Source organism: Corylus avellana, chromosome 8, assembly GCF_965113065.1.
Source record: "Corylus avellana chromosome 8, dhCorAvel1.hap1.2, whole genome shotgun sequence".
NCBI classification, from domain to species: domain Eukaryota; kingdom Viridiplantae; phylum Streptophyta; class Magnoliopsida; order Fagales; family Betulaceae; genus Corylus; species Corylus avellana.
This window is the reverse complement of record NC_142497.1, coordinates 19,634,981-19,655,423: the sequence shown is the minus strand read 5'-3', so window position 1 is coordinate 19,655,423 and position 20,443 is coordinate 19,634,981. Positions and strand designations below refer to the sequence as shown.

Genomic DNA, 20,443 nt, shown 5'->3' with positions numbered 1-20,443 from the left:
TGCCTTTTGTATAAAATTTCAACTTTCAAAACATTTTTTTATTTTTTAAAAAATGAAAATTAATGATATTTTGGTTTTTTTTTTTTTGGCTAAAATTAATGGAAGAGCTCTAATTAAGAGTAATTAAAAGTTCAGGAGTCTAAAATGAGAGATTTAGAAGTTCAGGGGGGGGTTTGTAAAATCTGGTGGAAGTTCAGGAGGCCAAAGTGAAGTTTTTCCTAAGTTTTGTGTGTGTGTGTGTGTGAGAGAGAAAATTTTTTGAAGTTTTTTTGTGTGGGTGGTTGTTTTAAATGCAAACTTTGGATGCCAATATTTTTAAATTTTGAGACTTTTTTTGTTCACACATCGCTATTTATGCGGGAAAGGCGACTCATGAGTAGTAATACTATTCATGTGTTGCTATTCAAGCGGGAAAGGCGACTCATGAATAGTAATACTATTCATGTATCGCTATTCACGCGTGAAATGTGACGTATGAATAGTAACAATATTCAAACGTCACTATTTTATGAATAGTGACGTTTAAACAATCAAAAAGTCTCATTTTAGTTATGTTTTTTAAAAACATCACTATTCCAAATGCCAATATATATATATATATATATACAATGTTTTGGAACTGAGGCAAGTTCAGAAATTGAAGAAAACCCTGTAATAAAAACTTAAGGGAAAACTTCACTTAACCCCCTCATGAACTTCCATCACTTTCGCAATTACCCCCCAAAAAGGAAAAGAAAATCGTTGGGGAACCGCTACTATGCTGGGAAGACGAAGACTAAGAAGAGGAAGGAAGAAGCGCAGTGCACCCCTTACTCCCCTTGACAGGTAGCGGAAGGAATTCTTATCTAGAGAATAATTGTCGTCTAGTAGAGTAAGGAGATGGGAGAGCGAATAACCTATTGGATCTGAACCCGATGATTAAGAGAACACAAATGCAAGCATAAATGGGATATCATTAAAAAGTTTAAAAACTCTCAATTTATTGTATCGAGCTTTTAATTTTTGTAATGTCACAACTCCATTAGGTTTTTCTGTTAAATCCTGTCAAAATTCTTAAAATACCAATTTTTTTAAAAAAAATTAAAAAAACAATTGCAAAGACTCAAGCATGAGTATTTTTGCAAATTCTATTAAATTAACCTACGCCTAAATCTTTGAATTGTTTTTTCTTTAAAATAAAAAAAATAAAAAATAAAAAATAAAAACAAATGTGGGGTATTTTGATAATTTTGACACCCTTCTGTTAGGACTTAACGAAAAAACTTAACAAATGGGTAACATTAAGAAAAATTGGAAGTTCGATATATTAAGAGTTTCTAAACATTTAGACATAATTGCAAAAATGATAAAAATTTATGGAATTAAGTGAAGTTTTCCAAACTAAATGCAAGAACCAAGATAGATAAAGAGAATATGTGGGGGACATTATTAGCATTTTGGAATGAAAGATTCTATTTAGATCATGTGGCATTAGAATTGGGGGAACGAAGATTTTGGAGTTTAGAAGAAAATTGTGAAAGAAAATAGCAAATAATATGGTTTCTCTTTTTGTCAGTTTTTTGTTTTACATTGATGTGTCATTCTCTATTAGAGATCACAAAAAACTTTGTGCCATGTCCTTACATATAAAAATTATCTTAAAATATTGAATGTAGATGCTCTATTAATAATGCAGGAAAAATAAATAAATTACATTTTACCTCTTAATGTTTAGAATAATTTTTAATTCGACCTCCAAAGTTTTAATTTTTGCAATCTAACCTAAGTTTTAATTTTTTGCAATTCGACTGACGGAACAGTATCACTGCCATTCCGTCAATCTTAGATATGGAGGTGAATTTCGAATTCGAATTTCTCAATTTAGAGTAGTTCAATTCGGTTTGAATTTGTCTCTGTTACTCCGTGTGTGTTTGTTGAGAAAACGGGGGAAAATGAAAGAAAACTAAGCTTTGAGTTCTCTTTTTCTTTTTTCTGTTTTTGCTTTTTCTACCAAGACTTCACACAAGCAATTGAAATTAATTGGTCCATTTAGGCTTAGTTGAGTAGAATTTCTTGTTTACATTTCTTTTCCTGCATTTTCTCAGCAACCAAACGAGGTTTCACTGGCATCCTTCGCAATTTTCGGTTCCACCGACTTTAATTGCTCGTAATAAATAGTAACACTAATTTCAAATTTATTCACGCTTCTTGAATGTACGATTGCAGGCCAAGAGTTTCGAAACCGTAGACTCAACGTATATCAACAGAAAATTCATGTCCTTTTTTAGATGAAAAACAAAGGACATTTTTAGATGGAAAATTCAACTTGGGATGGGGGACATTTTCGGGAAAAGAAAAAATCAACAGTGACTGTTCCCGTCAGTCAAAATGGTTTTTACTAATGGAATGGCCGAAGTGTAAAAAATTGAAATTTTTAGTGGTGAATTGCAAAAATTAAAACTTTGAAGATCGAATTAAAAATAACCCCTAATTTTGTGGAGTAAAGTGTAATTTTTCAAAAAATAAATAAATAAAAATTGAATTGAACTGAACTATGTGGATGGCATTATTGGCATAATAGCATTGATATAGAAAGCAACTTTTTTGGTAGCTTAATCGGGTAGGACCACGCGGTCCACGCCTAATGAAGCGGAAGTCACTAGTTCGAATTTTTCTTTCCCTTTCTTGTACGGACATGTACAAAAAAAGGAAAACAACATTTTTCCTTGTGTGTTGTTTCGATGACACTTGAGATTAATGGAGGGTAAAAGGCTAAAAGCCACGATCACATGTGTCTGAATTTTGTTGATCAAAAGATAACCCTCTTTTCGGTACATCTACAAAAAAAAAAAAAAAAAAAAAAAAAAAAAAAAAAAAAAACTTCTTTTAGAAAAGGATTTACACATTTTGAAAGTCTAACACAGCGTTTAATTCGTGGAATCTAATATTCTCCTTGGTATTCATGTTCTTAATTAAGAATGTGATGTCTAAGAGAATGGTTTTTGATATAATTCTCTCGAGAATACTAGATTCTCATGTTTGGTTTACTTCATTTCTATTTTTTGTGGAATATGTTTATCACTTTCGTACAAATTTTACAAATTGTTACGATCAAACCAAAAAGTAGCATTAAAAAATAACTATAACAAAATTATCAGTCTATTTTATTTGTTGTACAACCTTAACAATATTTGATAAAAAAAAAAAAAAAATAGTAGAACATGCATGAAAAAGGGTTTAGTGCCTTACTAATAAAAATATATGGACCCCCTTTATAACCCTTTCTCCTTTGTAACCCTATTAGGTATTTAAAATAGGGTTAAATACCTAATTCCCTTTAGGGTTTTTTTTTTTTTTTTTTTTTTTTTTTCTCTATTTCTTTTTCTTTCCTTTTCTTTCTTAGGGTTTGAATTTTATCAGATGAGGTATCTGTGATTTTGATAAAGACCAAATTAATCCTTCTGTCCATTAACCATTAGTTGACTTAAACGGAAGTCCATGTCACTGACACGTGGACCAATTAAAATTTGACATTTGGCATAAGTGGCCATGTCATCAGTGATGACGTGGCCACTTAATTAAATTTTTTATTTAAAAAAAAATTCAAAAAAAAAAAGAAAGAAAAAAAAAAATTTGGGGTGGTTGACTGGTTCTATATGGCCGGATGGCCCCCAAGGTGCTACGGGGGTGGCCGAAACCACCCCTAGTAAGTACTGGGGGTGGCCCCATGGAGCCAAGGGGGTAACCGAAACCACCCTCAAGACCCACTGAGTGTGGTTTCAGCCATCCCCTTGAAGGCCAAAACCACCCCCAGTGGGTACTGGGTAGCCACCCTCATGAAGCCAAGGGGGTGGCCCAAGACCCATTGGGGGTGGTCGAAACCACCCCTAAGACCGACCACCCCCAGTGGGTCTTGAGGGTGGTTTCAACCACCCCCTTGGCTCAATGGGGGTGGCCGTAGCCATCCTTTTTTTTTTTCTTTTTTTTTTTGAAAGAATATATATTTTTTAACTTTTTTTTTTGAAAAAAATAAAAAAATTTAATTTGGTGGCCACGTCATCACTGATGATGTGGCCACTTGTGCCAAGTGTTGAATTTTAATTGGTCTATGTGTTTATCAAAATCACAGGTACCTTCTGTAATAAAAATTAAACCCTAATAAAAAAAATAAATAAATAAAACCCTAGGGGTATTAGGCATTTAACCCTTTAAAATAAAATTTTATTTTCTAAAACAAAGGAAATATAGAATCTCACATTTTTAGAAGAGAATTCACGTTCACATTTAAAAGAATATTTTACCTCCATCCAAACACCTCGTAAGGGTTATCACCTGGGCTTGTCTGAGTGCCATACGTACTTATGCAGTAATTCAAGTGATTTATCTCAATTATTGGTCGAGCCGTACCTCCTGAGAGCCTTACATCATCTGTTCTAATTAATTTTGATGGCACCTGTAAGAATTGGACCATTCCCTGACATTGGTACACATGAATATGCCCATTGCAATTCTACACTCTTACTAATAATTTTCATGTTTAACTTTGATTTATTATTATTTTTTTAAAAAGGTTTGTCATCAATTTTTAATTCAATTTGGTTTTACCTGTCTTGTTTATTCCATCACTACTATCTTACTTGTTATTGCAAATTCAACCGTTAAATGAGCTGTTGTTTATTCCAAACCCATATTGTCCCTTACTATAATCCTCACACCTATAAGCTTCCCCATCTTATCAATTGTTGTATCTCAATTGATTTTGTATACACCATTTGGAGGCGCTTTCCACTGTGGGAGAGTAGTCAGTTGTTTTGTTACCACAGTATTCTTATCTTTTTGTACCGTTATATAATAATCCTCAACAACCTCTGATGCAAGTTTTACAAGCTGCGTAAGTTGTACACACACACCTCCAAACTCAACTGTATTTCTATGTAATCATATCTTATGAGCAACTGTAGCTACAACTTCAATATCCTCCTTTTCAAGCTTATTCCAGAGGTCGCCAATCACCTGGAAAAAAATCTTTCCCATCACTACCACATTTTTATATCTTCTAAGGACATTCTCCCCATACTGCACATGATGCTGGCCAACACCATAAGATATGATTTGTATTTCTACCTCCACCCAACATATTGGACAAAAAGGATCTTGTGTTACCTTCCTTTTGAATAAGTTCTCTTTGGTTGGAAGCAAATTATTGCATGTCTTCTAAAGAAAAATTTTCACCGCCCTAGGCACATTCAAACCCCTAAGTTTATTCCAAAAATTGTTATTTTGGAAACCCAACAGCATTCACCCACCTCTTGCAGGGACCTATTTTTTTTTTCCAAATGATATGCACTCCAAATTAATTTATTAGCCTAGCCATTACGACTAATGGGCAAACTACATATTTTTTCAACCTTATCTACATTAAAAATCTCCATCACCAAAGGCACATTCCACTATCCCATATCTGCATCTATCAATTCGTGCACATTTGCATCCCGACCCAATCTTTGGATCAGCAATTGCACATCAAAAGATAATGGGTTTGGAATCCATTTGTCGCCTCAAATTTTTATATTTAATCCATTGCCCACACGCCACACCAGCCCCGCCTGTAACAAATAATTTGCCTTCCACAAGCTCCTCCAAACATAGGATTGATTATGTCCTAAAACAGAATCCATAAAAGACATTCTAGGGAAATACTTTTCCTTAAGGATTTGAGCTACTAATGTATCGGGGCACTGAATTATCCGCCAACTTTACTTTGCGAGAAAAGCTTTATTAAAACACTCCGACTTTCTAAACCCCAATCCACCGCAAGCCTTTGACCTCCCTAATTTTGCCCAACTCATTCAGGCAATTTTTTTATCATTCTCCTCCGACCCACACCAAAACCGAAGCATCAAAGAATTTATCATTCCCCGTTTTTTAGCAGCAGTTGACGTAGGCCTTTAAAGGTGATTTATTTGAAATTTTATGTGTTATAGTCTCTTCTGCTTCCGCTATATTCTTCTCCTGTTTTATATTTTACAATCTCAAAGAAGATGGTACAAACAGAAAGTCATGGTTGTGTTTTTTTTACTTTTCTAAGAGAATTGAATTGCATCTCTTAATGCTAGATTTCTCAAATTTGTGGGGGGAGGATCAAGGATGTGTTTATCTCTAGTGTGACACAGTTTTGAGTAGATCTTAGATTTCAATATTACAATGGAAAAAGTGAGCCTGGCTGGGTAACGGGTTGTTTTGTTAGAAAACTTCAGGCCCATTATTTTGGGCCACAAAAACATATGGACCATATCCACACTCCTAGGCCCATAAAGGATGGACCATATGGGCCATGTGGGCCATAAGCATAAGGTTTCGAAACGCCCATAGAGGTGGGCCATGTGGGGAAAGACGACAAGAGGGGCTTGTGGGTCAACTAAGAAGGATGGACCATATGGGCCATGTGGGCCATAAGCATTAGGTTTCGAAAGGCCCATAGAAGTGGGCCATGTGGGGGAAAGACGACAAGAGGGGCTTGTGGGTCAATTAAGAAGGTGCACTCAATGATGATCGACTTTCTTCATACTTATTATTGCCATCCATCAAAGCAAAAGCGTTTCCTTATTTTATTTTTATTTTTTACACACTTCATTGGATCCTCCTCTTCCAACCTCATCATGAAATGCCAGAGACTTTTCTTAAGGACTATGATCATAGTCCTTTCTTATCAACCAAAAAACAAATATATATCAGAGTCCTTTTTCTCATATGCCTTCACTATCCCTGTGATCTCCATCAACATACACCCTAGGGATTTATTAGAAGATTTTGGGCCCCCAAAGTCTGAACTTTTAGTCTTTTAGCCACGTGGTAGCACACATTTAGGTCCCGTCTATACTAGTTGAGCCCATGGCACATGGTTATCTGTACTTTTTGCAACAACCACTCCAAATCTTATTGTAGGAAAATACATATTAGTTTGATGCATCTTATGTTTGAAATTAAAAGGACGACATTTCTTGATAAACTTAAAAGTGTGCATGAAAGGAAACCTATTGCCCCCCATATCCAACTTGTAGGGTTCTTTTCTTTCTTTGGCAAAAGAGTGATACTTAAGAGAATTACAATTACAAGGGTTTTTTTTTTTTTTTTTTTTCTTACAACTTGAATTGACAGTTCTTTTAACTTCGGTTTCAAGCATAAGGCAATTAAGAAATGTTATATCAGCTTGTATAAAGATTATAGTAAAAATGGTAGTATCCCAAACTATGTTCTTGTATGTTTCTTTATAAAGACCATAAGTCATCCTATTTTGATCTCTATTCATTATTTGATTCAACTACTTTAAGGTAGGGGTGACAATTCGTGTTTGCGTATGAAGTTCAGGTCACGTCAAGACGTTGATATAAGATAATATAGATCAACTCTAATTCTATCAATTAATTAAATTGCTTAGGATGGCAATTCGTGTTTGCGTATGGAGTTCGGGTCATGTCAAGATGTTGATATAAGATTATATAAGCCAATCCTAACTCAACCTATTTAATTAAACGGCTCAACCCCTTCAACTATAAACTACTAATTTCATGTTGAATTCATGTCGAATTTGCGAATAGAGTAAAAAATCACTAGCCCTACTCGAATGGCTATGAGTATAGTGTGCCGACAATTTATTGATGGAACAATGTTTTCAAGCTTTTGTTAAATAATGTTATATTGTTAAAATACTAATTAAATAGTTAAATTCATTATTTTCATTCCATTTAAACTCTTACTTAAGCTACGAGTTCAGAATATCCATTGTCTTAAGGTTAAGAGAAGCAGAATTTATTTATGGACTTATGCATTTGTTCACTTTTAAGAACAAAATGATTCTGCTTCCTTTTTCTGGTCAACAAACCAATTAAAGCAGAGAAAAGGGTGCACCACAAATGATAACCCCTCTCACTCATCTTATTACTCTTTTTGACCCTTTTCTGCTTGTTTTTAGTTCTCTGTCTCTCTCTTTTGTAACCGATGTTCTTGAACCCACTTGGAGGACCTCTATATAGAATTACCTGAGTACATCAAACTGCAGTTTTTCCTAGAGCTTAAAACACCAAGAAAATGACACTTCATTCGTTCGTTTTTGCTTTTGTTACCTGAGGGTGACCTCGTTTAGACTTGTTTCACAAGAATCAATCACCACAAATCACTGTATAGGTACAATTTTGCAGACATGGCTGGCCAGGTATTGATTTGTCTTCTCTCTCTCTCTCTCTCTCTCGCATTTGGATTGTTTTTTTTACCAGGTTCTGAGATGGCTCTGCATCATTTTCCCATAATTATTCTGGTTGTGGGTCTAGCTTTCCAGAGTTTCCCATGTTCATTTTTGTCTAGTTTACCTATAAACCATTTTTCTGATTGATTTGATTGCAGGAGGAAGGCTGGCCTCTGGGTTTGCAGCCACTGAATGTGAGAGTAGGGCTGGTTAGAAACCGTCACCTCTCTGGATCAATATCATTCAACACTTTACTCACTGGTTCTCCAACTTCCTCCACAGCTTCTTCATCAGATTTGGACACACAGGTGATCAGTAATTACATTTACACATGTCGAGGTGAAAATTTGCCCTGCTACATTTTTCATAGGATTCTCAAAAGTCAAAGGAGTTAGATGACATGATCAGAATAAAGCTACTGCTTTTGTTTTCTTTCAATTTGTCCTCTTCATGAACAAAGATGCTTCTAAGAAAAACTGTCATTTTCTTTATCTCTCTCTTTCTGACCGTTACTAACTTTATTAATCCTCCTTTAATGCTTCTTCTAGGGGCCGGATAACATAGTTCATGGAATATCTCTCCATAATAAGAGATTTTTAATAATTTTACTGTCTGCATTATTATCAATAAGGACAATAAATGTGAGAGTTTCTATGAGGTTTTATTGCTCAAGAAGTCTCGAGCAACCTGCTTTTCTGTTCAAACAAATGAGTCTTATTAAAGTAAATTTGAATTACCCTAAAGTAAGGGATTTGATGAAAATTAGATTAACCTAAACTTTAGAGATTTGATTATGATTTGATCACTGTAAATTAGGCGATTTGATTAAGATTACATTCATGTGTATAAATAGAGCATTCTATTTTGTAAGGCAATCGATTTAATAAGAGCATAATATAGCTCTTTGGACTTTATGTAAAAATCTTTTGTCTCTATTCTATTTTATTTCTGCTATTTATTTATTTTTTCATTTTACTATGAATTTCTTCAAGTCTCATAGAGATTTTCTCATATTTAATGCCGGCATTGCTAGCAATCTACGCAACAAATTGTTAAGAATCCAGATACGTTTATCACTAGACACTTCTAGATTAGATATTGGATGGATGTCCTCCTTTCCAGGTGCTTTTGGTATTATTGTTCAACATGTCTATGGTACTAGTAAGTAGTAATTTGGAGTAAGCTGTATATATATATTCATGGGAAGATAGCCACTATCTAGGAGATAATAGAGAAAATTTTTTACATCCCACTATAGCATATTCATCCAATGTGGACCTAAAATATAGAAGTTTTATCTTGCTTGAGGCATATATTTATGTTAAAAGCTATTCATTAATGTCTAAATACTAATCTTGAAGTATTCCTTCAGGCTTCAACCATTTGATTGGTTGATATTTGGTGGTTTTATTGTCATAATAATACTTGGCCTAAAATGTATCTTTGTCTTGGTAACATACCATGTTGTATTGCAGTCTACAGGGTCTTTTTTCCATGACAAAAGCATCACACTTGGGAGCCTTATAGGTGTTTCCAGCATATTAGAGTTCTCTAGGAGATCAATAAGGGGAAGAAAAACAGAACCCTCAAAGGACAAGAAGAGCACCAAATCCAGAATCTGGTTTTTTTCTCTCTGCTTAAGGGACAGTAGTAGTACTGATGATGCCAGGAGAGGAAATAATGCTTCATCTCTTGGGCACTTTCTTGCTGTGGAGAGAAGGGCTGCTGACGACTACAGAAGGAATCTGGAGAACCCTAGTGTTATTGGACCCGACGAACTAGCCCTAGCTCAGCCTTTTGCAGAACCAAACTCACTTTTTGTTGATGGCCGAGTTGCTCCTCCTCAAACAGGTTCAGATATGGAAAGGGGAAAAGACAATGGGTTTGGAGTTCCCTTGCTGTGTTCATGCATGTGTGGACAACCATCGGAGTAAACAAACATGTGTGGATCAGTGGATGTGGAGGTGGAACAGCTCCTTTTCTTTTTTTGGCTCTGAAATGTTGATTTAATTCATTTGCATGTGATTCTAGGAAAATAAACTGGGTTAGAAGAAATGGAATCTATTTCAAACCTATTGAATGTAACTAAGACTTTTTGTTTTTTTCTGTTTTTTCTTTAAAACACATAAATGGTAGTTTCTTTGGGATCTTCTAACTTTTTATTTTTTGGTACGTACGTGTCCTTTTGCATTACAATGATCAAAGTTTACAAATAACAAGTATTGGAATGCCCAGAAAAAAGAAAAAAGAAAAAAGAAGAGTAATGCTACTGCATACCACACAATAACAAGAATATCTCATAAAATTAACACAGTAATATTTAGCAGTTCTTGGAGGAGCTCTTGTTATATCCAATAGCTACTAGACCTTGTTACTTTAGCTTTGTCGAATATTTATGGAATGTTTGTGCGGTATATAGCATTTATAAAATAAATAAAAAAAGATAGATTCAATTTTTTCTTTTTTAAAGAGAGTTTAACATTTTAAAGAAAATTTGTATTCAAATCTAACAACAGTATAAGAACTTAAATGGGTAAATGTTGTCTTTTTTTTAAAAAAAAAAAAAAAACTTTGATTCATTTTTAACACATTGTCAAGAATTTTATTTTATTTTTCTTTTTTTAAAAATACTTTTATTCACTTCATCGTGTAGTGGACATTCTGACCCAACATATATTTTTCACATATCGCCACTCACAATATAAATAACACAACCATGCATCCTCCCGAAAATTGTAACTCTTAACTACTTGTTGCCATCTTTTTTAAAAATCATCACAAGTAAAAGAGTCATATACGCAATTTCGTAGAGCACTATTAGTGTTTTCTTATTGAAAGTGTGATCCAACTTTTGTAGAAGTTTGTTCAACATATGCCACAAACAAAATCTAATGTTTGAGTCTAGGAAACTCTCTTACAATTGTAGCTTTCATAGCTTTATCTTGATATGCCATAATTAGATTAGGAGCTCGACCTAGCATGCATTTCAACCATAAATCAAACAACCAAACAAAAGTGTTGGTATCCTAATTACTTGAAATAAATCCACACCTAAAAGGTATGAATTGACCATGATGACCTACTTTCGAGAAAGACACAAATGACATTTTATATTTATTAGTCAAAATATGTTGTATCAAATGTTATGAAATCCTTCCTAGTTTTTTCTCCTTGTACGAACATGTTGAAAAAAAAATGTTATGAAATCCTCAAAAGATTCATATACTGTCATATTTCATGCGTATACTCAAAACACATTTGTTAAACAGCATTCTTAATCCATGCCCATCACCTAATAAAAGCGATATTTTTTTTTCTTGCATTTTCATGAAATAGTTACGAAGTGCTAGCTTCAACACTTATTTTCCAAGCAACTCATTATTTACACTCCACATGTTGCCTCTTTTTTTTACTGTCTTTTATGTGTCATGTGCCTACTGTCTTTTATGTATATTACAGTCCTCAAGGAGTAGCTCAATCAGTAGTGGACCACGCCTCATGAAGCGGAGGTCATTAGTTTGAATCCTCCCTTCCTTTTGTTTGTGGGGACATGTCAAAAAAAAAAACATTCATATATATTACAATACAACTTCTAGCTCAAAAATACTACAACCATATATCTTGTCCACAATTTTACCAAACCTTGACGGTCCACGAAGTGCATGTCCTACATTAATTTGTTACACTATTTACCCCAGAAAAATATATATATATAGTTTTGGGGGTGAAACATTGGTAAGAATTAGACCCAGCCGAATATTCTCAGTTTCGATGAGTCTAATGTTAAAGCATTGTTTTTCATTTTGTCGCAACGTGTCGGCTACAACTAGCAATGTATGATGAGTGTCGGGAATAAATATCAAGAAAAGGAATTAATAATATCTTGTTTATTATGTGAAGCAAAATTCAACACTGAATCGATCGAACCTCGTCTCTTCTTCAGTAAAATATCTCCCTTTGCTTCTCGTGAACTCTTCAACAACAAAACCTGTGAACCTGCGATAGGCGGCGGCGGCTCCCAATTCGTTTTAACGTATAGGACACGTTTCCAGATTCTATGTGATTGGATTCTAATTGGGAAATAACTTGCACGAATCCTGTTTCTTAAATTAATTCAATTAGATTCCAAAGAAAATGACCCCTTTTTTGGTATTTCCTATTTATAAATTACGTAATTTAAGCAACTTAAAAAAAACATTTTATGTAGTGATCTTTGACCCGGCACCAGCTCTTGGAATAAAAAATAGATTAAGGCAAATCAAATTATAAATGATGTGCTTCGTAAGTAAGAAGAACAAAGTTACACGTTTCAACAACAACAAAGAAAAAAGATCACACCCATTCAAATTTCAAGGGGACGTGTTTAACTAGCAAACTAACTTTAGATATCCTCATAGAATTTTGAATTCAAACTTGGCAAAGTTTTCTTCTAAATTTAGTTTTGAGGAATTTGTTTCAAATCATTCATTTAAACTCTATTCTTAACGAGTAATAGTGTAATACTATATACTAGTACGGTCCTTTTGATAAACACTGCTACATGTCGCATTATTCATCTTTTAAACATTTGATTCTCACATACAATTTTAATAGGATTACAGTGTCATTCATCCATACTACCCACGTTTCTTAAATCTAAGCTGTGAATTATGGTGTCCTTCAAGAGACCCAAAAAAACAAAAAATTGGTTGGAAGAATTTCTTTTAGTTCATTATGTTAAACTTACATCTATCATTAAAAAATGCTACATATTACATTATACCCTTATTTTACTGGACTATGTGATAGTGTCTAATCAACCCATGAATATATATATATTTTTTTTGTTTAACAAGAACTGATGAACATTGTCACATCAATTTAATAAAATGAGAGTCTAATATATAGCTCAAGTATTTAATTATCACGGCAATTTTAATGAGATTACGATTTCCTTCCCCCAAACCACCTGCGTTTCCTGAATCTCACCCGTGAATTATGGTGTTCAATGGACCCAAAAAAAAAAAAAAAATTGAAGGCATGATGAACGCCTATACATCATCACAATAAAACGAGTGGAACGGTGTCCTTCACCCCTACCACCGACGTTTCTTGAATCTAAAACGTGAATTATGGTGTCCTCCAAGGGGACCCCCCCACCCCACACGACAAGCATTCCTTGGACATTCATGGAAGTGTGGGAGAGGGAGGTAGTCAGCAAGAGAAGAGGTCAACAAAACGTCTACATCAAAGGGATGAATGAGCGATAAAAAAGAGTCAATAACTCATAAAGATCTTATATTGGCCATACCCATGCATGCTGCCATGCATGTCATCATACATCATACGTGTCCCTCCAAAACAACCCCATTTGGTACTTTGTGTGTGTCCAAAATCATACGAATTCCTAAAGCAAAAAAAGACCAACCAAAATGCACACCCCACACAAAAGTTTCTTCCGGGGTGGGGGGGCTCTGTGTACTTCATCGCTGTTCACTCTCTTCCACGTATCAACATCCTCTGAGACCAAAATATTATATGTTCACTGGGAACCACCCAGAAGCTCTAGTGGGTGATCCAGCTGACATGTCTGCAATTGTTTATTGAGGTGAAGCTCAAATTATTCAACCAATGGAGACACGATCACATGACAACCAACAGCCAACAGGCTTTTCCTCTTTTGTATTTTATTCACCAGATTCTACAACAAAATAAAATAATATATTACATCTCATAAGAGTCTCTCTTTCAAAGGAAAGAAAGCTTTTGTGGGGTCAAATCCCACAACTTATATCCTTGACTCTTTCCAAGGGGTTCTGTAGCAGTCCAATTATCCAAAGAACGTTGAATTTTTTACTTTGAAAAAGAACAAGAATTTCTTTCTTCTTACCAATTCAGGTATATCTAGGGAGACCCTAAAAAATCATCAATACTTCTTCAGTCTCAAGTAAACAAATATTACAACATGACCCACGCAATCAAGCTTTTCATCAACCCAAACTGCAACTTTACTTCTTTGCTTATTCCAAATCTACATAACAGCTGGATTTCTCTATCTATACATACCAACGGGTCCAGCACCAATAGCGTTTTCTTCAATTTTCCTCTTACTTTTACAGTTACACAGTATCCTTGATGCCCAAGTTTTACCAACCATCAAGGCTTATCATCAACCCACTCATTTTCAGCTGCAACTCTTCCGGAGCTTCGGCCGCCCATCTTTCCAAATGGACCGACTGCGGATAAGCCCTTGAAGCTGCTGCTTCCCTCACTCATGATCTGCGACTTCCTTGACTTTCTTAACTTGGAAGAACTGATATCACCAATGTTGCTATCAGTGTCATCATAATTTCTGATCTTTGCAACTGCCAACCGGTAGATGGTGCTACGGCAAAATGGGCAAACTGGTGGCGTTAGGCATGCTGTGGTCGGGTTGGGCTTATTGTGGCAGCAAAGGGCTAGTGTGCAATGTGCACACATTTGGTGGCCACAATCTTGGACTTCAATTGTGCACACCTGCTCAAAGCATATGCAGCATAGATCGGTATCGCTGCTGGCCTGCAGAATAATTGGGACACCCAATGGTTATATTTCTCTTAATGGTTCATGTGATTTTGTGGTTTTAAAACTCAATTCTAAGATTGGCCTAAAACACAGAAGACAAATACTAGCATCACCATTGATTCAATGGCACAGTCTATTTGGCATTCTCCCTTCTTCTTTTTATCAATTAGGACAATTGTCAAATGTGAACTTAAAAAAAATTCTACAGACAGGAAGCATACCTCAGAAATGTTGTCCTCCACCCCAACATCAGAATGAGATGGAGATGGAGATGGAAGGGAGTATGCAGTTCCCTTTAAGATGCTTTTCTCCCTCTCCCTGTTTGCCTCCATTAGAGCCTGTTCTAACAAAGCCTTTGCCTCCTGATTAAGCTCACCGATGAACTTCAAAGGTGATGGCCAGACAAGAGGCTCTGCTGATGAAGGATTCAGCAAGGCTGCACATGCTCCATGCCTGTGCTTCATAGCAACTACATATGGTATTCTCCTGCAAATACATGGCAATGCCACAATTAGTTCAAAAATCAAATTTTGTAGAATAACCCGAACGTGGGATGTTAATCTACAGTAATAATGAAGAATCAAGGGGCTTATCAAGCTCTCCCCAGGAAATTGAATGGCTCTGCAGGGGCAAAGATAAAATTCGCTGGTATAAATTGAACATAATCAACTACCAAACAAATGGATATATGATCAATTTAAGGAACTTCTGAAATTGTTATCATTTCCGGATTTAATTGTCGCATTGATGGGAATTGTTTACCGCAAATGATATTAATAAATCTTATATACAAGATAAACCAGTAATTATTATTATTCAATTAGAACGCTGAATCATACCCAGATGCATCTCTTTGAACACGATCTGCACCCCACGCCAACAATTCGCGGATGCAATCAAGAGATCCCCCTTTGGCAGCAAGATGAAGGGGAGTGCTTCCCAGGCAGCTGTAAACAGAAATATATGAATCCACCATACAAATCAAACATCATAAATTGATATCAAAGAACCTTTGCAACAATTATTACCCATAACCGCCGGTTGAAGCACAAACAAGAGCTCCATTGTCTAACAGAATATGTACACATTCCGGCCGTCTTTGACGGGCTGCTAAGTGCAGCGGTGTTGCTCCCCTACCATCTCTAATATTCACAAACCGCGCAAATCCCCTGCAATTAAATCACCATAAATAGCATATCAAAAATCCGAAAACCATATCAATCCAGAGAGAGCACCAAATCAATTCAGAGAAAGAAACCAACCAAGAAGCAGCAACTGTATTAGATTGAGCAGCGGAAAGAATTGCTTGAAGGCAATCGGCATGGCCGTAGTAAGCAGCATAGTGCAAGCAGGTTCTTCCGTTAAGGGAATCAAACTTCAATATCTGAAAATACGATTACCCACATCAATTTTCTAATTTTCAGTTCAAATAAATATAAGAAAAATCTGAATGCCAAAATTGGAAACTTTACAGACATTTGCTCCAGCTTCAAGGAGCTTTTCTACACAGGAGATCTTGCCATGCATTGCAGCTAACATAAGCGGAGACTGAACCAATACAAATCAATAAATCAACACTACAAGATCAAACATTTTGAAGCATAAAAAGACATCACAATCATACCGAAACACACTGATACCTGCTTCTGACGATTCAACACATCCGGATTTACAGATCGACCCAAAAGCAATGACAAAATCTGCAACACACAGAATCCATAAAAAAAAAATGCCCATAAAATCATTGAATTCCCAAACTAAAATAAAAAAACCCAGAAAGACCCACTAATCAGAAACCCAAAAAAAGTCCCAGAAATGGAGCAGGCTTTCTGAAATTGAAGAACACCCACCTCGATCTGGCCATTGGCAGCGGCTATGTGGAGCGCAGAGTGTCGATCATAGACAGTGGCATGGTGTAACAAAGCCGGCGCTCTCCCCAGCACAGCCTCCACAGTGTCCAAGTCCCCAACCTGGACCGCCCTGAATAGCCCGTGCTCTTGGCTCGTTCCGCAGCTCAGCCCCTGTCCCATCTCTCTCTCTCTCTCTCTTGGTCTCTCAGTGGGCGCACTTCACCCACGGTCTCCGGCGAGGCGCTCCACTGCTAACCTGCGCCACCTTCTCCCATATGCATGAAGCTCACATTTATAAGTAATTTCTCTAATCAGAGGCATCAGTCTTAGCGAAAGTCTTTTAGAGAGGGAAAGAGGGAGGGCGGGCAGCTGACCGTGTCAGTGAGGGGCAGTGATTGGTAGAGGTTCGGGCAGCAGTGAGATATTTCCCGGGCAGTTCGATTCCGATAGAAGTACAGTGGACCAACTTGGCCGAAGACTATGAACGGCTCTTCTCTTCTCTTCTCTCCATAAAAGGCAGTCAATTATTCAGAGCCGCTATTGTGGACAGATCTTGGCCGCCCACCTTCTCAGTTCTTTGTTGTGGGTCGTTGGATTGATAATGTTATAAATTAGTAGTAATTTATACTAATTTTGTCATAATCTCGTGTATATATCAAATGTAATTAATATGTGGGTAAAAATGATATGTAATTAATATGTGGGTAAAAATATTTTTTTTACCCATTCATTAAATCGAATGAAAATGTATTTTGGATAAACAATTTATTAAAATTAGTCGATAGATTTAGTATGCAATATTTATTAAATGAAATTGGTCTAAGAGAGTGATTTGTTTGACTTGCTTATATGTCTTATTTCTTTGGTCTTTATTTAAGGACGTTCAATATATAAAGAAGAAATCAAAAAATTAATTACAAATCTTACGTTTGAAAAAAGTTTTAAATTTTTTTAAAATCTAAAAAGTTTAAGTTCTTTTAAAATTTAAGGTTTAAATTCCCTTGTAACCTAAAATCTATCACCGATATGACAAAATTTGGTAGCCTAAAGAGTGATTTTTAATCAGATTAAAGCCAAGTAATTATTATTTTTTAATTTTTAAATAGATAAAAATTGCTTTTATGTTTTATGTTGAGAAGGAAAAACAAAAGACAAATATATATATATATATAAAATTTTTAGATTACACTCAATTTTTTTTTTTTAAAAAAAAAATCTTAAATATTAGACTAAATTCTTAACATGATTTTCTGGAGGCAATTTTTTTTTTTGGGTGTGGGTTTAAGATGTTGATAGTAAGGGAGCAAATAGGAGAAAGCCACGTCAGCTTTGTTCTCTGAATCTACCTGTACCTTTTGTCTGACCCATGACTATCATCACTGGTGGGCAGTGTCCCTCACTTATCTGGTAACAATGACAGGACAGAGGACAGTAATGTAACATCATCAAAGTAAACTGCTCGTTTTTCCCTGATTAATGATTATGCGCTTCTTGAGGCGACATTTTCTCGCCTCCAAAATTTGGCTCCTCGACACTTTTGCTGTGAGTTTTGGTAAAAGCTAAAAACCCGTTTGTGAGGCACTTTGCTTTAATCCAATTTCACTCTTGCCATACTTTTTTCCTCTTCCAATTTTGTTTTAAAAAATTTGACAAAAATTAACTTTAATCTTTAGATTTTAAATGTCATTTTAATTTAATAATTGAGTTTTTTTTTTTTTTTTCTCTAATTAAAAGGATGGGAATGGGCGACCAGTGTAGTTTCTCTTCTTGGGCGTGACCATCGGAGTTTCCATCCGCTGTGGAATGTTCGGTTTGAGCCATAGCTACTGCCTGGGAAGGTGAGCCCGTCACCACAACCCCACCAAATTTTTTATTTCATCAATTTAGCTTTTCTCTTATTTCTACTCATCGACTTACCATCCCAATTATTCAAGATTTTGTTGCATCAAACCAATCAATAAATTCTACGTGGTTCTTATTTGACACATCGTATGCCAATCACATGTGTTACATGGCAAAGTTGGCCCATCATCTCTAAAACAAATTGATTATAACGTTTTTAATTTTTTATTTAGTGGAGCTGTGGCATGTATAATTGGCACGTGTTCTGCCTAATGAGTGTTAATATGGCATTAATTAATTGGTTTGACGTGAAATGTCGTTAATCAATTTGATGATAAGTTCATGAATGACCTATTTTAAAATTATATGAAAACTTAAAGATCTAATCATTGAAATTGAAAACCCATGGATTAAATTAAAATGGGTAAAAACTTATGGATTGAATTGGAATTTTTTATTTAATAAAGTCTATTAAATTGAAATGCGTTTAAAATATATATAGTTTTTATAAGCATTTAAAATATATATATATATATATATATGATAATTTTGAATACTTGTTAATTTAATAGAATAAATTAAAAGAAATTCACCTGACTCAATTTGGAAAAAGAAAAAAACTAATTTATACTTATGATAGTTTCTGTAGGTCTAATTCAGCCATATTTTCTTTTCTTTTTCCTTTTTTTTTTTTTTTTTTTCTTTTCTTTTTAGCCAATATTTCATCTAATCATACATGTTACCCCGGTTCAATGACGCAAATCTAGCCAGACAATCTGTTATATATATATTGGGAATATGAAGCTTTAGATGTTTATAATCATCACATTTAAATTTAAGGAAGTAATTATATGCCTCAAAGTGCTCAAAAAAGAAAAAGAAAAGAAAAAGAAAAGAAAAAAGAAGAGAGAAGTAATCATAACACATGAAACTCGGAAAACTTTATAAATAACTTTTTAAGATATATAGCACCAAAAGTTTTTATGATATTATTTGAATTTTACAGAGAATAAGAACATTAACCAATCGTAACAGCAGCCATAAGTTGAATTCTAATATCATTTTCTAAAATCATCCCTTATTTCAAAATATAAGCTAATAAAAAATTATGAATTTAATCATTTAATTAATTTTCAAATCCCGTTCCATACGTTTTCTCAATGAATAAGATTAGTATTATAATACAATATTAAATCATGATTTGTCCAACAAGTTGAAGTTAATTAATAAATTTAATTATTTAATTATAATTTTAATATAAATATTATTGTTTCTTAAAAAAGATGAGGGTGAGTGAAGAAATTGAAGAAGTAATAAGAAAACTTATCTTTGAAAAATAAAGATATTTTATTACATTTTATATAAAAAGAAAACATAATAATATCACAAATACTGCTTCCAAGAGTGGAGTTGAATGAATTGAGTAAGGATATATAGTTGGGAAATCAAAACCAAACGCTGAATCTAATAATCTATACTTTGCTTTGGCTTGGAAATCAAAGCTCAAGCGATTCCTCGACAGAAAGCAGGCAGTAAATGCTTATTCAGATTGTTTAAGTTTCTTAACGAAATCATATCTAAGAAGACACTGCTTTTCTTAGAACCAGTCTACACGTTTTTAAAGGTATTGGTGACAATGGCTGTTTGCTTTGGAGACACTTCATTCATAGTTCCTACAGTAATGCAGAAGAAAAAATAAAAAATTCCGTTTAACAAAAATAACTGAAGTTTGTATAGATTGTGATACAAATTTAAGGTATAACTCATCATTAAAAGCTGGCTTGCAAAACCCCAATAGATGGTTTTGTTCAAGTCGGTGGATAAAAGCAATAGGAAAATGGGCATAGGTGTGATAGTTAAATATGATAGGAGGAGGTGTTGGCAACATTGTCCGCTCGAAAATGCTACATTATCGAATTGGTTGTTGCGGAAGCCACAGCAGTCGGCAACTTTAAGGGCTGTTGTTGTTAGTAGAGAATTAGGGATG

The 20,443-nt window shown here is 34.8% G+C and overlaps 2 protein-coding genes across 2 annotated transcripts; one reads left to right on the top strand and one right to left on the bottom strand.

Moving 5' to 3' along the window:
• Window positions 1-7,946: 7,946 nt before the first annotated feature.
• Window positions 7,947-10,381, top strand: LOC132164169 (uncharacterized protein At3g17950). The gene is made up of 3 exons (XM_059574607.2): window positions 7,947-8,191; window positions 8,380-8,529; window positions 9,697-10,381. The coding sequence occupies exons 1-3, from the start codon at window positions 8,180-8,182 to the stop codon at window positions 10,153-10,155; spliced, it is 621 nt and encodes a 206-aa protein (XP_059430590.1). The 5' UTR covers window positions 7,947-8,179; the 3' UTR covers window positions 10,156-10,381.
• Window positions 10,382-13,848: 3,467 nt separating this feature from the next.
• LOC132164281 (putative E3 ubiquitin-protein ligase XBAT31) lies at window positions 13,849-17,015 on the bottom strand. Its single transcript, XM_059574767.2, has 8 exons — window positions 16,615-17,015; window positions 16,405-16,464; window positions 16,241-16,312; window positions 16,027-16,148; window positions 15,793-15,933; window positions 15,604-15,711; window positions 14,986-15,250; window positions 13,849-14,758 (listed from the first exon to the last, which is right to left on the bottom strand). Exons 1-8 carry the CDS (start codon window positions 16,792-16,794, stop codon window positions 14,357-14,359), a joined length of 1,350 nt encoding a protein of 449 aa, XP_059430750.1. The 5' UTR covers window positions 16,795-17,015; the 3' UTR covers window positions 13,849-14,356.
• Window positions 17,016-20,443: the final 3,428 nt, after the last annotated feature.